At 33.6% G+C, this 16,794-nt stretch overlaps 1 protein-coding gene across 1 annotated transcript in view; it reads right to left on the bottom strand.

Moving 5' to 3' along the window:
* Gem2 (Gemin 2) overlaps nucleotides 1-14,157 on the bottom strand; it is a 42,948-nt gene extending 28,791 nt beyond the window's left edge. Inside the window, exons 1-2 of the mRNA XM_089100354.1 lie at nucleotides 14,021-14,157; nucleotides 3,737-3,815 (exon numbers count right to left, since the gene is read on the bottom strand). Coding sequence (XP_088956480.1) covers nucleotides 3,737-3,815; nucleotides 14,021-14,139 — 198 coding nt within the window. The 5' untranslated portion in view covers nucleotides 14,140-14,157. The remainder of the gene's footprint in view (nucleotides 1-3,736; nucleotides 3,816-14,020) is intronic.
* Nucleotides 14,158-16,794: the final 2,637 nt, after the last annotated feature.

The following is a 16,794-nucleotide window of genomic DNA, read 5'->3' as shown; positions in this document are numbered from 1 at the left end:
CCAAGGGGACAACCTTTATCATCAAGTCTTTCCACTAAAAATCTTCAAAAGAGAAATAGTTTCCAAAAATTACCGTGCTTTTAATTCAATGCTTAAGTCTTTTTAAATTACCACTTTAAATTGTTGCCTAATAGTTCTTTCATGGAAGGGACTCATGCTGGTCTTTTTATTTTACTTTTATTTTTAAATAGCAGTGGGGAAGGGCAAATAGCAGTGGCGATGGGAGATTAGCAGTGGCATAAATACAAAATATTAATAGCAGTGGCAAAAAGCAAATAGCAGTGGTGAAAGGCGAAAAGCAGTGGCGTAAATGCAAAATATTAATAGCAGTGGTTAGGTTAGGTTATGTTTAGTCTAAAAGACATAAGGTTATTGTCACATAAAACACAAAAATTGTTTGTTAATGGCATGATTTATAACAGAATTCACAATTTCTATAATCTCAATATACCACTACTTTTCGTTTGAAGACGTTTTTTGACACATACGTTAAACACGTGCTAAACGCTATCTATAAAACAACTTATTTGGCAGCAGTTTACAGCGGCAATTTCAAAAGACTTAAGCATTGAATTCAAAACGTGGTGATATTTGGAAACTTTTTCAGTTTGGAGGATTTTTAGAGGAAAGACTTGATGATAAAGTTTCTCCCCTTGGATAATATAAGAACTAGGATCATTATACATATTTTAAAGTAAGAATTGTTTTCTTAACATGTCTACTTATGAGGGGGCCAAGGCTAAATAATTACCGTTGGTTTTTCTCTTTCGGTAATCCGAAGATGATTAAGTTGAGTTTTTGGTCTTTTACTTCGATTTCCAGCAGTTTCGTTTCGATTGTATCAAACTTTGACTTTTGCTCCTCAAGCTGGCTTTCTAGACTAGCAATCTTCACATCACGAGACTTCGATTCATTTTTCAAAGTCTGAACCTCATCCGAAATCAAGGACAGTGTAACAGCAAACTCTTTTTGTTGGTTAATTATGAGATCCGGTTTCTTTCCCAATGCCTTAATTCCATCATCAAACGTTTTCTGGCTGACTGACGACATATTTCTTTAGCTATAAAATCCGCTCTCAGGTGAGATTTATGTTTTCATTTAGAATTTCATTAAATACAGACTTACTGGCAAGTATCCAAGCAGTATCCAAATGACAGAGTCTAAGACCGGTATAACTAGTCAATTAAGTTCACTCGTTGAATGATAGATCGCTATGTCTCTAATTAAAAGATCCTGACGTCACAGCTATAACAATTCACTAATACACAGTAGTGGTCAAACTTGTTAGTTACGCAAGCTAAGCTGTTGAGGTTTTAAGCATGTGTTTTATCCGACTGAATTGAAACTTATTTAGCTGTTAACTCTATGAACTCTAATTCAATACTGTATTGATCCATGCACCTCTTGCACACTAGGCAAGCGATACAGCCCTGAGCTACGCCTCTTTCATAAGACAGTTGGTAGATTCAAATTAACATAGACAAAAGAAAATCATAAATAAATGAATAAGAATTGAACACCAAACATTCAATATTCAAGTAAAGTTAAAATTACAACTACTTCTATGTAAACATAGGGCCAAATATGTAAGGCCATGTGGATATATTGCTTGTACATTAGGCAAGTAATACAGCCCTTAGCTACACCCCTTCAATGAAACTGTTGGTAAATTTTAATTAACATTTCTACAGCATATAATAAAAAAAAAAACTGTATATAAACGAATAGAATCAAATGCCAAAACATTCAAACTTCAAATAAAGTTAGAATTGCAGCTAGTGGTATGTAAATATTGAGACAGTGATTTGTTTGGTAGCCTAAATAAAAGAGAAGGTAAAGTTGTAGCGCATGACCATTCCTAAAGGAAGCATATTACTAAAATAAATGTAGTACATTGTGGATAAAGGAAATAACACAAGCATGTTATTTGAATGATTATAAAAAAAAATATATTGCATAAATTGCAAAGAAAGAATTTTCTTTGTATGAAGTTTCAACTTTATTATTTTAGTTTTATTACAAAAACTTTGCTCTAAAAAAAAATAAAATTACAATTAAAAGCCAACAGGCAATTGCAACAAACAAATAGTGAAAATATAAATTGCAATTGCAACAAACAATTTTGTTAATATAAATAGATTTATATAGAAATTAGTCTTTAAAGACCTTTGATCTTTAATGTTCTCCATGCTTAACCTGAGGAGTATCTCCTGGAACTTAATAGTATCATTTAAATATAACTTTTTACTTCATACTAAAATGTCTTTTTTTAATAATAGGAGACCCATTTTCACCAATTTTATATTCTTTGTCAAAACATTTTATTTCAATTGAGGAGATACAAAAAGTTGAGTCCCCTCCCCATATTGATTATAAGGACCTCTCATAAAAGCTGAAAAATATAACCAGAGCAATTACTTTTAAGGGTTCGGCATTTTCCCTCTTTGTTCCTTTGACTTGATGGCATGTGCTGATCTTGATTATACAAGACCTTTCCGCCTTTTATAAAGTAACTTAGCTATCTTGGTTTCTCAGCCTCAGGAAGAGGGTGGGAGGCCTAGTGTTTGTTCCTGGGAAACCGTGTTTTCAATTTAAATATCTTGACTCTGGATGAGTTGACTTCACCAGTGCAATTGTTCACTCTGGACTAGGCCAGTCAAAAAATGAAATCAGGGATCTTTCAGCATTTGAAGTATGACCCTCCTCCTTTTGAGAGTGGAAATGGTTCCCAGTCACAGAAATTTTAAATTACTATTTCATTTTTCCAGCTTGCAATTCTTGATCTTGTAGGATATTACCCTTTACACAGATTTGTTGTGTTAAAATGGAAGCATCTGTTTTACCACCTTTTGCCAATTGATGGTGGGAAAGGGACATTCCAACAAGGAAAGATTAAGCTTTGACTTCTGTGCTTGACTTTACAAGAAATGCCAAGTGAAGTCATCAAAACAACAAAATATAAAAAAATCAAATTATCCTCCTCTTTTCCTCCTTTGGGCGTAATTTTGGGGTACTTCTTGGGGGGAGGGTATGTGATACTAAACTGATTCTTCTGAAATCTAGAATATAATTTTCTCAGGGTCAAACCATAGTTTTGCTTAACAGAGAACAGAAAATGGAATGACAAATTCAACCTAGATCACTAATAGGAATGGATTGCAACAAAAGATGGCAGTACTTTTGGACCCATGATAAAATGTTTTTTATAAAAGAAAATTCCATTTATTATTCCAAGACGATATTCTGGCGACTAGGCAAGGGAGCCATCAAACATCTTAACTGAAAAATTACCCTTATCATCCCCAGGGAAGAAGAACGCACAGTCAGGGGTGCAAATTCACAAAAATACAATGGGGGAGTGATTCCAAGCTTCTTTTAATATTTCTTTTTAATAAACATATGAAAAAGCATTTTTCAAAATCTAGGAAGGGATTTTTTCGTTTTTTTAAGATTAAAATACCTGAAAAACACATTTTTAAAAATGTTGGGAGGTAATGGCCCCTCCCCTATTTGGCTCCCTCCCATACAGTTTTCCAAGATAAAATTTCATAGCCTACTCATCAATATAGCCTGCAGTTCACACTTTTATAAAATGTGCAGAGGTTCCAGCCTTACCACCTATTTACAATAAACTAAAATTGGTGACAAGAAAAAAAAGGACAAAAACCAATGTTGAAGACAAATAAGGATTAAAATCAAAGTAAAAGAGCTATGCCGAAAATAAGGTGAAACTAACCTCAACTTTGGTTAATTCTTTCTTCCATGAAGGGTCTACATCCGCTACAACAGTTGCAGGACATTTTGCTGTCTCAAACCTGATAATAAAATAATAAATAATATGAAGCACAACAGACATATTATTTTCAGTTTATCTTTGGATTACCATGGATGCCAGGACACACACAACAAACTGATAATACATGTCTAGTACATTATCTTATATAGGGTGGGGGGGCAAAGGGCATGGTTTGTAAATTTCATATTTTCAATCAGGGAGAGAATTCAAAGGAATATTCATTTAGAGGGGAATAAGAAGACACTGCTTCCTAGGTTGACCTCTTTTAAACAAAGGTATGTGCATTTTATTGAAAATGGATTGTTTATAGATTTGATATGAAATAATAAGACTCTGCATCTACAAAAATTATGGATTTATAAAATTTAATTGAAAAATGTTTAGTTTCACATTTCAATGCAAATTAGCATTTACTATATATACCCTATTTTTGCTTTATGTTTGTTTATTGTTCTGCACAGGTTAGACATTCAGGCTTTTCACAAATCCATAGATCAGTAATACGGAGGAAAATGGTAGTCTATATTGGAAAATGAGTGCTTTGATGATTACATTAGTTAGATAAGTATTTCCCTAAAAAGTGTTTTCAAAGTTCCTATTTTCCTTCCCTGTATGGATTCATATGAAGAGTCCAAATATCCATGGCTTGCAAAAGGCACATACCCTTACAAATAAAGATTACAATTATTGAAACTTGGTTTTTAAATCCATAATTCTTATAAAAGAAGGCTAATTTTGGTACACAAGCCAATGGATAGAAGAGCTTAATTCAAGGGAGGGCAAGATGTTCTTTCCAGTTCCCTCTGGACATGAATATTTTCAAAAATACACAACTTTACTTTGCTATTCATCAAAGCTTTCCAATTCAATAAATTGCATATTTTTATGGCACATGAAACCATTTAATTTAATGGTGCCATTTTCAGCAAGTTAGCCCCCTTTCTGTGGTGTTTTAGCTCTTTTTTTTCTAAAATTACAAGGGTGTCTTAGGCTAACAGCTTCTGATGGGTAAATAAAAATAATGAATGGCATTATAGCTTAAAACAAGCAGAAATTACTCCATATATATGGGGGGACTGACTCCTCCTTAGCCCACTCCCACTCTTTACACTAAAATTTGTCTTTGAATAGCCAATGCTTTAAGAAAAATTGCTTCAACACATGGGCAATTGGAGTGAGATAAAGGTATTTTCCATAATATCTCAAGAATGCAAGAGCTTAATCATGGCCATTTGCTTTAAACAATAAAATTTTCATTTAAATGTTCTCCTCCACTCCCCAGTACCTGATATCTCCACCTCTCCTCACTAACATTTGCAAGGGTTGCTTGACAGACAAATAAATAAATCTTACAACAAGTAAAAATAAATAAAACACTCAAGTCAAACTTAAAACAAATACAGTTTGACTACTGCCCCCTTCCCTAACCATGAAAGTTCTAAAGCTTATTGCATCATTTGAACTTCACTGAAAACAAGATTTATTATAAACATTTTTTTATATTTATGTCATTGAAAAAAATTGCAGCAAAATAAAAATCTTAATTGCTGAGATTACAAGGAATGAACATCATCATATATTGAATGATCAGTTGGTTTTCATAAATTCTTTCCAGCTATCTTGATTACTATAGTGATTTATTTTTCATTGTCATTAATATTTTGAAAATTTTAAGCACACTTTTCAAAATACATACAGTTGTCAATAAAATACAAATGGGCATTTAACAGAACATGTTTTTTTCTGTTTCTTGATTTTGTTGCTGTTGATTCAATTTATAGGTATATGGCTTGAAACAAGAGTGATGCATTGGCAGTTGTAGTTTCAAGCCTCCCCCCATAATTTGGGGGGAGGGGTATACCATAGGAGTGTAAAATATAAAAGGAATTGAATGTCAGATGTCAGAAAACCACGGGGGGGGGGCAGCTGCCCCTGCCCAGGCCTAGAACCACCCCTGCATATTGGTAAAATGTATAGGACATATACAAAATGGGTATACTTGGAGACCACCATGCAAAAAGGTGGGGTAGCATAGTAGCAATGCTACTTGGTAGTTTTCAAATTTGTTGGCAGATTTTGTCTGAAAATACCATTTTTACATATAAAAATACTTCTTGCACAAAGAAAAGCTGTCAAACACAAGCTGTACTGCTAAAGTGTCAGCAGCTTGGGAACTTTTTCAATACCTGTTTAGAGATATTTCCAATCACTGAGCTCTGACTAAGCTGAACATACCACTTGTTGCCTTTTTTATACAATTTCTGAATATAATAACCATTTTACTTAGATATTTAAATTTAATCCCTTTAGGATCCCTTAAAGATGATACCTTTTTGGGTAAATTATACTTTCCACCATCTTGGAAAGGGTTAGGTTAGGAAAATGAAACTTTTAGTGATGAATCCAGAGCCAAAGACATACTCTGGGAAGATATTGACAAGCTTCTATGTTAAACCTTGTCTGATTTCTAACTCTTAGAATTTTTCCTACTCGACATTGAAATTTTGACAAAACAACATTTTACCTTAATTTTCAGTTATCAGTTTCTTTTTCTTGGTTTTAGTTCTGAAAATGCAATTCCTATTATTTGAGTAGAATTTTAAGCCATATCAATGTTTTTTTTTCTAAATTAAGGAAATGTATTTGCAGTCATAAATTGGGATTGAGCAAAGACAGCTGAAAACAGTTTTTTTGTACTTCATTTAAGAAAGAAGATCTTTTTTGTAAGGTTTCACTTATATAACACAAAGATTTTGAAGTTAAGGGTCCTCTACAGGGAGAAGGAGTGGAAGTAGGCATTTTAAAATACCATCCTGGGGCATGCTTTAGTCTGCAGACCCATCCCTGAGAGTTTCATGTTCCTAACTTAACCCACTTCCAAGATAGCAAACAGTAGCTACACTAGAATTTTACCCTCAAACCTTTATCTTCCAAAATAGACTAGCAAAGTTCTGAGGCTGAAAACAATTTTGTTGTACTTCATTTAAGCAGAAGATCTATTTTGCAAGGTTTCACTTTTATAACACACAAATCTTTAGGTAAATTTACAGTGGGTCATATAAGTTAGCTCGGATGATAGTAAAAATGTTATTTGATGGCTTTTTATATGCTCTTTTGAGTTGTAAAATTCAGTGCTATTTTTGTCAATGGCATTTGAAAAACTTGAAATGGTAGGAAAATGGTTTATATTTGAGTTGCCTAATAAATGAGGTTTGAATTGTTATAAATAAGGATTTCTGGATTATAAAATTCTTGAACAACCTATTTTTAAACTAGTGATACATTTTTAACCACTTGCCAACAACTCAACTAATGTTGATAACCTCTTTGCCTGGTTACAAAAATGAAATACCTTTGGAGCCTCTTTAAGGGCTCAAGATGCAATTAGCCCCAGAAGTGACTATTGAATTGTGAAAGAACATATAAAATGCATCAAATGATATTTTCACTTTCATCTTAGCTAAATTATATTACCCACTGCCAATTTACAATTTTTAAAGCTCATCAAAGGTCAGGACCCTCTAGAAGGAGAAGGAGTAGAGGTAGGTACATCAACATACCTTCCCAGGACATACTTTGGTAAATTTTTTGCTATTATTATTATTGACTTATGAATAAAGTAAACATACCACTTGATGCCTTTTTTATGCTCTTTCCAAATATAATAATCATTTTTACAGGAAAATTTTTTACCCCCACCCCTATATATACCAATTCAGGTATATATTTGCACATTAGGGGGTGGGGGGAAAGTTTAAACTTACCTCTCATTTACATAAGATACAAAATTTAACCTCACCCCCCTAATGTGCAAATATATAACCTGAATTGGTATATATAGGGGTGGGGGTAAAATTCATTTCTGACAAAAATGAATATTATATTTGGAAAGGGCATAAAAATGGCATTGAGTGGTATTTATACTTTATTTGTAAGTCAATAATATAAATAGGCTAACAAAAAAATTACCCATACTTTAGGCTGTAGACCTATCCCTGAAAGTTTCATTTCCTAGCCTAAACCCTTTCCAAGATCACCAAAAGTAGCTAAAGTAGAATTTTACCTATATTTTAATAAACAAGGTTAAAAGCTGAAGTTGTGTAAGGTAAGCAGTGATTTATAATTATGATAGTAATATAGGATGAAATGTGAGCTAAAACAACTAGCAATGTGCAGTAATTTACCATTATATAGAGGGGGGGAGGAGTGGAGGTAGGTACTTCAAAGTACCTTCCCGGGACATACCTTAGCATGTAGATCTATCCCTGAAAGTTTCATTTTCCTAACCCAACCCCTTTCCAAGATAAACAAAAGTAACTAAAGCAGAATTTAACCAAAATATATTCAAAAATCCTATTTTCATTTAACAGTCATCGCTTTAACTTATTTACTATCTAGCTGACATTGCTTATGGAACCCGTTTGTGATGTCACAACTTTGCTTATCATAACCCCTTTAACAGTAGCATGCAGGTGCCATGGGGTAGAAGACAACTCTGTGTTGATAAGCCATTTAAACTTTATTAATTAGGGAAAGGATTTGACAAGAGATAGACCAGTAAAAAAAAAAATTGTTTTTAGAAGACAAATTATGTTATGAGAAGATGTTTTTATTTTTATAGGTCCATGCACTCATGAAGCTTCTTAAATATTTCTGAAGCACTAATTGATAGAGTGCTATATCAGAATTGACTTTAGAGGACAATTTATGTCATGGGAAGATGTTTTTGAAATCTTCCTTCCCCCCAAACTCAAAATTTTCCAACTTTAGAAGCTTTTTTAAATATTTCTAAAGCGCTACAAACATCAGAATCAACTTTAGAGGACAATTTATGTCATGGGAAGATGTTTTTGAAATCCCCCTTTGCCCTAAATTCAAAATTTTCTTAAATTCTACTTTAGAGGTTTTTTTTTAAATATTTGTAGAGTACTAAAACATAGAGCACTACAAACATCAGATTTGACTTTAGAGGACAAGTTATGTCATGGGGAGATGTTATTGAAATCCCCTTTCCCCCCAAACTCAAAAATTTTTTAAATTCTACTCTAAAAGCTTTTTAGATATTTCCAAAGCACTAACAGATAGCGCGCTAAAAACATCAGAATCGACTTTAGAGGCCAAATTAATTCTACAATAATTCCCTCTTCCCCCAAAACTCAAAATTTTTTTGAAATCCCCCTTTCCCCCAAGCTAAAAATTTTCCAAAATTCTCCTTTAGAAGCTTTTTTAAATATTTGTAAAGCACTAAGACATAGAGCAGTACAAACATTAGCATCAACTTTAGAGGACAAGTTTTGTTATGGGAAGATGTTTTGAAAACCCTCTTCCCCTCAAACTTAAAATTTTCCAAAATTCTACTCTAGAAGCTTTTTAAATATTTCAAAAGCACTAATAAATAGAGCGCTACATACATCAGAATCGACTCTAGAGGCCAAATTAATTCTACAATAATTCCCCTTCCCCCCAAACTCAAATTTTTTTTTAAATACCCCTTTGCCCCAAACTCCAAATTTTCCAAAATTCTACTTTAGAGGCTTTTTTAAATATTTCTAAAGCGCTAAGACATAGAGTGCTACAAACATCAGAATCGACTTTAGAGGACAATTTATGTCCTGGGGAGATGTTTCTGAAATCCCACTTCCCCCCAAACTCAAAATTTTCTAAAATTCTTCTCTAGAAGCTTTTTAAATATTTCCAAAGCAATAACAGATAGCGCGCTAAAAACATCAGAATCGACTTTAGAGGCCAAATTAATTCTACAATAAATCCCCCTTCCCCCCAAACTCAAATTTTTTTTGAACCCAAACTCAAAATTTTCCAAAATTCTACTTTAGAAGCTTTGTGAAATATTTCTAAAGGGCTAAGCAAAGAGCAGTACATTTTGAAATTTTGACAGAACAACATTTTACCTTAATTTTCAGTTTCTTTTTCTCTGGCTTTAGTTCTGAAAATGCAATTTCAGTTATTTGAGCAGAATTTTAAGTCATATCAATGTTACAAGTTATGTCATGGGAAGATGTTTTTGAAATACCATTACCCATTGAAATTTTGACAAAACAACATTTTACCTTAATTGTCAGTTATCAGTTGCTTTTTCTCTGGCTTTAGTTCTGAAAATCATTTGAGCAGAATTTTAAGCCATATCAATGTTTTATTTCCAAAATTTAGGAAATGTATTTGCATATATTTAAAACTTTATAAGTTGGGATTGAGCAAAGTTTTGAAGCTGAAATAAATTTGTTGTACTTCATTTAAACAGAAGATCTATTTTGCAAGGTTCCATTGCTATAACTCACAGATTTTTAAAGGTCATTCAAAGTTTTTGAAATCCTTCTTACCATTCATCCCGATCCCCCTTCACCCTCTAAAATCTGGTTGATAATTTGAAATTTGAAAAGCCTTATTTTCCACGGGGATATTTTTTTTTGGGGGGGGGGGGATTTTCCGTGAGGGTATTTCCCGTGGGAGGTATTTTCCGCGGGGAGGTATTTTCCGGGGGGATTTTCCTGCGGGTATTTGCCAAGAACCACAAATTTGATGGTATGAGTTTTATTAAAATCTCTGACTTTTAGGGGTTGTTTCCCCCTTTTACGGAACTCAGGCAAATTTTTTAGACAGGCAAATTATCAACCATATTTTAGAGTATGATTCCAGTGCAACACATTGCAACGAAATGGTCAGCTTAGATTAGTATAAGTAGGGGCACCGCAAGCAGGTTGATGACCACCGCCCCCGCCCTCCCCCTGCTATCAAATCCCCTTGCAGCTAACCTTTCCACCCTTGACAGAAAATTTTTATATAAGTTCCAGCATTTTTAACATATTTTAAATCACAGATGTAAAAAAGAAAAGCAAAATTTTTCAACATCATAGGATTTAGCTATTTGAATATGCTTTATGTCTTTGTCTAACAAATACCCGTTTGTCTGGTTTATTTGTCTACCAAATGCGCATTTGTCTGGTTTCCTTGTACAGTCTATAGCAGCGGGTTATTTATAATGTACAATGTACCAAATAATCTAGATTCATTTTGATTATTTTTTTTTGGAAACCCTTTAACATTTTGAGTTGGGTAACCTCATAAAACATATTCAAATTGCTTAATCCTATAATGTTGAAAAATTTTGCTTTTCTTTTTAACATCCACAATTTAAAATATGTAAAAAATGCTGTAACTTGTATAAAATTTTTCTTTTGAGGGTGCAAAGGTTAGCTGCAAGAGGATTTGATAGCGGGGGGAGGGGGAAGGCGGTGGTCAGCAACCTGCTCGCGGTGCCCCTGCTTATATTAATCGAAGCTAACCATTTTGTTGCAACATGTTGCACCAGAATCATACTCCAAAATCTGGTTGATAATTTGCCTGTCTAAAAAATTTGTCTGAGTTTCATAAAAGGGGGAAACAACCCCTAAAAGTCAAAGATTTTAATAAAACTCATACCATTAAATTTGTGGTTCTTGGCAAATACCCACCAGAAAATCCCATGGAAAATACCTCCCCACGGAAAATACCCCCCCCCACGGGAAATACGCTCACGGAAAATACCCCCCCCCCCAAAAAAAAAAATACCCCCATGGAAAATGAGGCTTTTCAAATTTCAAATTATCAACCAGATTTTAGAGTATGAAGGGGGAATGGGATGAATGGTAAGGATTTCAAAAACTTTGAATGACCTTTAAAAATCTGTGAATTATAGCAATGGAACCTTGCAAAATCAATCTTCTGTTTAAATGAAGTACAAAAAAATTATTTCAGCTTCAAAACTTTGCTCAATCCCAACTTATAAGGTTTTAAATATATGCAAATACATTTCCTAAATTTTGGAAATAAAACATTGATATGGCTTAAAATTCTGCTCAAATGATTTTCAGAACTAAAGCCAGAGAAAAAGAAACTGATAACTGAAAATTAAGGTAAAATGGTGTTTTGTCAAAATTTCAAGGGGTAATGGTATTTCAAAAACATCTTCCCATGACATAACTTGTAACATAGATATGGCTTGAAATTCTGCTCAAATAACTAAAATTGTGTTTTCAGAACTAAAGCCAGAGAAAAAGAAACTGATAACTGAAAATTAAGGTAAAATGTTGTTTTGTCAAAATTTCAATGGGTAATGGGTATTTCAAAAACATCTTCCCATGACATAAATTATCCTCTAAAGTCAATTCTGATGTTTGTAGTGCTCTATGTCTTAGTGCCTTAGAAATATTTAAAAAAGCTGAAGTAGAATTATGGAAAATTTTGAGTTTGGGGCAAAGGGGGATTTCAAAAAAATTTTGAGTTTGGGAGGAAGGGGGAATTATTGTAGAATTAATTTGGCCTCTAAAGTCAATTCTGATGTTTTTACCGCGCTATTTATTAGTGCTTTGGAAATATTTAAAAAGCGTCTGGAGTAGAATTTTCGAAAATTTTGAGTTTGGGGGGAAGGGGAATTTCAAAAACATCTCCCCATGACATAACTTGTCCTCTAAAGTCGATCCTGACATTTGTAGCGCTCTATGTCTTAGCGCTTTAGAAGTATTTAAAAAAGCTTCTAAAGTAGAATTTTGGAAAATTTTGAGTTTGGGGCGAAAACATCGTCCCATGACATAACTTGTCTTCTAAAGTCAATTCTGATGTTTGTAGGGCACTATCAATTAGTGCTTTAGAAATATTTAAAAAGCTTCATGAGCGCATGGACCTATAAAAATAAAAACATCTTCTCATAACATAATTTCTCCTCTAAACACAATTTGGATTTTTTTCTGGTCTATCTCTTGTCAAATCCTTTCCCTAATTATTAAAGCTTAAATGGCTTATCAACACAGAGTTGTCTTCTACCCCATAGCACCTGCATGCTACTGTTAAAGGGGTTATGATAAGCAAAGCTGGGAAATCATAAACAGGTTCCATAAGCAATCTCAGCTAGATAGTAAATAAGTTATAGTGATGACTGTTAAATGAAAATAGGATTTTTTGAGGGAGGGGGGAATTATTGTAGAATTAATTTAGCCTCTAAAGTTGATCCTGATGCTTTTAGTGATCAGAATTTTTAGAATTTTTGAAAATTTTGAGTTTAGGACTCTAGGCAGGCATGCCTTTCAGAAAACTAACCTGACAAGTATGTGTCCAATAAGAGTCATGCATACTCCTGCCATTTACCCGAGCCCCATCCAGTTAAACATTTGCCTCTCAATTACTTGGACTATCTGTCTTGGCTTTTCTCTGTCTACAATTACCCAGCGTCTTGATGCAACCTATTGCAAAATACTTGATAACTTCAATTCAGCATAAAAAAGGCATTGAATGGTTTATTCACTATATTCCTAACTCAATAATATGATTTGGTAGAAATTTACCCAGTAATTTACCATTATATAGAGGGGGGAGGAGTGGAGGCAGGTACTTCAAAGTACCTTCCTGGGACATACCTTAGCATGTAGATCCATCCCTGAAAGTTTCATTTTCCTAGTCCAAACCTTTTCCAAGATAGCCGAAAGTAACTAAAGTAGAATTTTAGGTAAAATTCTACTTTAGTTACTTTTACCTATCTTGGAAAGGGGTGAGGTTAGGAAAATGAAACTTTCAGGGATGGGTCTACAGGCTAAAATATGTCCTGGGAAGGTATTTTGAAGTAATTATATCCTCTCCTTCTCCCTCTAGAGGATCCTGAAGTTTGCCTACATGACAGGTCTCTGCCTATTGAAATTCTGACAAAACAACATTTTACCTTAATTTTCAGTTATAAGATTCTTTTTCTCTGGCTTTAGTTCTGAAAATGCAATTTCTGTTATTTGAGTACTATTTTAAGCCATATAAATGTTACTTTTCAAAAATTAGGAAATGTATTTTCATATCTTTAAAACTCTGTAAATCAGGATTGAGCAAAGTTGTGAGGCTGAAAACAATTTTGTTGGACTGCATTTTAAGCAGAAGATCTATTTTACAAGGTTTCACTTTTATAACACACATATTTTTAAAGGTCATCAAAGGTCAGGACCCTCTAGAGGGAGGAGTGGAGGTAGGTACTTCAAAATACCTTCCCAGGACATACTTTAGCCTGTAGATCTATCCCTGAAAGTTTCATTTTCCTAACTAAACTCCTTTCCAAGATAGTCAAAAGTAGCTAAAGTAGAATTTTACCGAATTTTACCCTGAACAATTTGGCTTGTGACATCCCTGCATAAGGTACTAGCCTAGGCCTATTTCTAGGCTACAATATTCCTCCAGTCTTTTATTCTTACTTACATGACCTTTCTCAAGTACTCCAAACCAGTTGTTGGAGCATTTTCAGGGTTAAAGACATCATTTGGGACAAAGAAGGCCCTCTTGACTCCATATTCTTCCTGATCGTCCACATTTTCCATTCTTCAAATTGTTTATCGAACCGGTATCTATCTAGCATTGCAAATAGAAAAAAGATTCGCAATGTTCAACCACCTAAAAATATAACTTTTGATAGAAAAATTGCTTTTCAGAGCAGTGTACATTTATCTGGGTCTCAAGAGCGGCTCTTTGAGGGGGCAGCTTCCTAACCTAAATCTATAAGAAATGTTTTGATGAAATTTCATTGAAAATAAAATTCTCTTGAATTTTAAGAAATAATCCTTGTCCCTATCTTTATTAAAAAATTTGAAACCCACATTCCAAATCTTTAAGAATCGCAACCCTTTTTGCTTTTGGAACAGAATAGCTAAACTTCTCATACATTAGAAAAATATGGATCTGAGTCGGCTGTATTGAATTAAGTTTCATTCGTCTTAAAAAAAAAATCCTGAGAATGTGAAAGACTGAAAAAATCGGGTGCTTATATGTGGAAGGTGGAGTAAATTTGGCCAAATTCTGCCAACTTGTGGCTTAATTTTTCAGTTTTTTTTATATAATTTAGCATAATTTTTAAGAAAACACAAATAAAGATGGTATTTCCATTTAGCAAAATCTACATATACATCTGTAAGAGACAATCTTTTCAGACTCAATTTAAAGTTAGTTTTACAATCAGACACAAGATACAACTTATTTGATTACTATAAAGTGAAGCAAACAACCAATTTAGGAACGTAGTTAAGATGGGAGGCTATTTCTTCCACTTGCTGGCTTTCCTAATAAGGGTATTCATTAGCAGTTCTTCTAACATGAATAAGGTTAGATATACTTTTGGGATTTAGTTTGTTGCGTAATGGGGTCTCTCCCATTTTTAGCTCAGAAAACTGACGCTGTGCTCCAGCAATGAAAGGGGGTACACACGTCCATGTCAGCATAAATTTCGAAAAAACTGTAAATAAGGATTTTCAGCTCCAATCTTCAAATTAGTAGCACACTTCCAAAAATTAATTACAGAGGAAAAAGTATCTAAATCTCCTTCACTTATTATAAAAGGAAGGGTTCTCCACTCCATATTTAACCTTTTAAGATCAGCACGAGAAAAAGATCCTTTGGATATATTAAATAGGGGATTAGTTGACTTTACGTGTCCGGACTCAATAATGATTGAAGAAAGACTTTGAACTAGATCCAATTTAAGGTTTTGTCAGATTATTCGGAAGACATTAAACTCCAAAAAGCTTCTTTTTACCTTTTACACTTTAGTGTTCCTCAGCTACACTTTTGATGCTTTCAAGCTTGTATAACTAAAATTCTAAACCAAAACGCGTGTCGTCAATACTCCCGAAGTTTTCCGGATCTGAAAAATCGATTGAAAATAAACAAGTTTTTTCCTGGCTTCAGTTGACTTTTGCCAATGAAATTGAGTCTTATGAAGAAGGGGTGCAACACTAAACTTTATTTTGTTGTTTTTGTGTCCAAACTCTGGAATGAAAAGTTTAGTCTGATAACAATGGGCAAAACTAATTTAAGAAACAAGTAACATTATTTTATTGAATACACCTATATAAATATTGACAGCACTCGAATCGTTTTCCTCGAATAATTGTATCTTAAAAAACTCAGTGATTATCACTAATTCTTCAATCAGGTGGTTGGTAACTACTTCAACGGCTGAGCATCTTGTTGTATATTGACCACTGCCTGTAGAAAATTCTTAAATTTTCTCATCTCTGGTTGTCACTTAGCACCTCCTGAATATATTTATAGATGTCTGACTAGATTCCACGATATAAGATTGAAGTTTTAGCAGGTGGCAGACAAACAGAACGAAAAGAAATGACAAAGACAACCAGTTATCGCCAGCCCAAGTAAATCATTCTTAATTAAAATGACCAAGCTGTTATGTTTGCCTAATATTACCCTGACATTGTCCGCACCAAAGCCAATTATATTTGACTAAGGAATTTATTAGCCATTGAGTATTTTATAAATGATTTTCTTCAATCATTTTGCTTTTGCATCGTGAGCCTCGGGAGGAGCAAGAAAATCCTCATGTAATTCACCTAAATCGAAGAAAAAAATATAAGGTTCTTATAGAATGCGTTGTCGTAGAAACTTCAAAAAGGACTCATTCGATTGGAAATTTAAATGGCTAGTGACCTTTTTAATAGTCGAAAGTGATTGGAAGCCAATCAAAACTAAGGCTTAGATCTAATACTCACTAAGGCTTAGTGTGTACTTTCATCGGTTGTAATCGAGAACTCGATTCTTTTAAGCTTACCATCGAGTCTCTCGGATAGCAAAAGGACAATCACATTTTTTATTGGACGAGAGGTCTTTATTTTTTACTCTAAAAAGTTTAACAGTTGAAAAGTCAGTAACATAAGATTTGAGGACGTTAGGTAACGTGCGCATAATGCTTATGTCTTGTTTATTTGGCGCTATTCATGGAGCAAGAGCTAGTTCTAATATAATAACTTTATTTTTATGCTGCAGCTTTTCTTTTGATTTATCACTTACAACTAATTCATTGATCTCTACAACCTTAACTTGATTTTCCACACTCTTGAGATTTATTTGATGGAAATCAGTTTCAGCATGCCTAAATAAACGACTGACATTCCAAAGTTTATGTTGGCAATATATACACTAAGTAATGTTCTTACTGGAAGGACACCTCACAATATAAACTTTAG

Source organism: Artemia sp. Qi Xiang Cuo, chromosome 14 (assembly GCF_049724085.1).
Source record: "Artemia sp. Qi Xiang Cuo chromosome 14, ASM4972408v1, whole genome shotgun sequence".
Taxonomy (NCBI): Eukaryota; Metazoa; Arthropoda; class Branchiopoda; order Anostraca; family Artemiidae; genus Artemia; species Artemia sp. Qi Xiang Cuo.
This window is presented reverse-complemented; position numbering and strand designations above follow the sequence as displayed.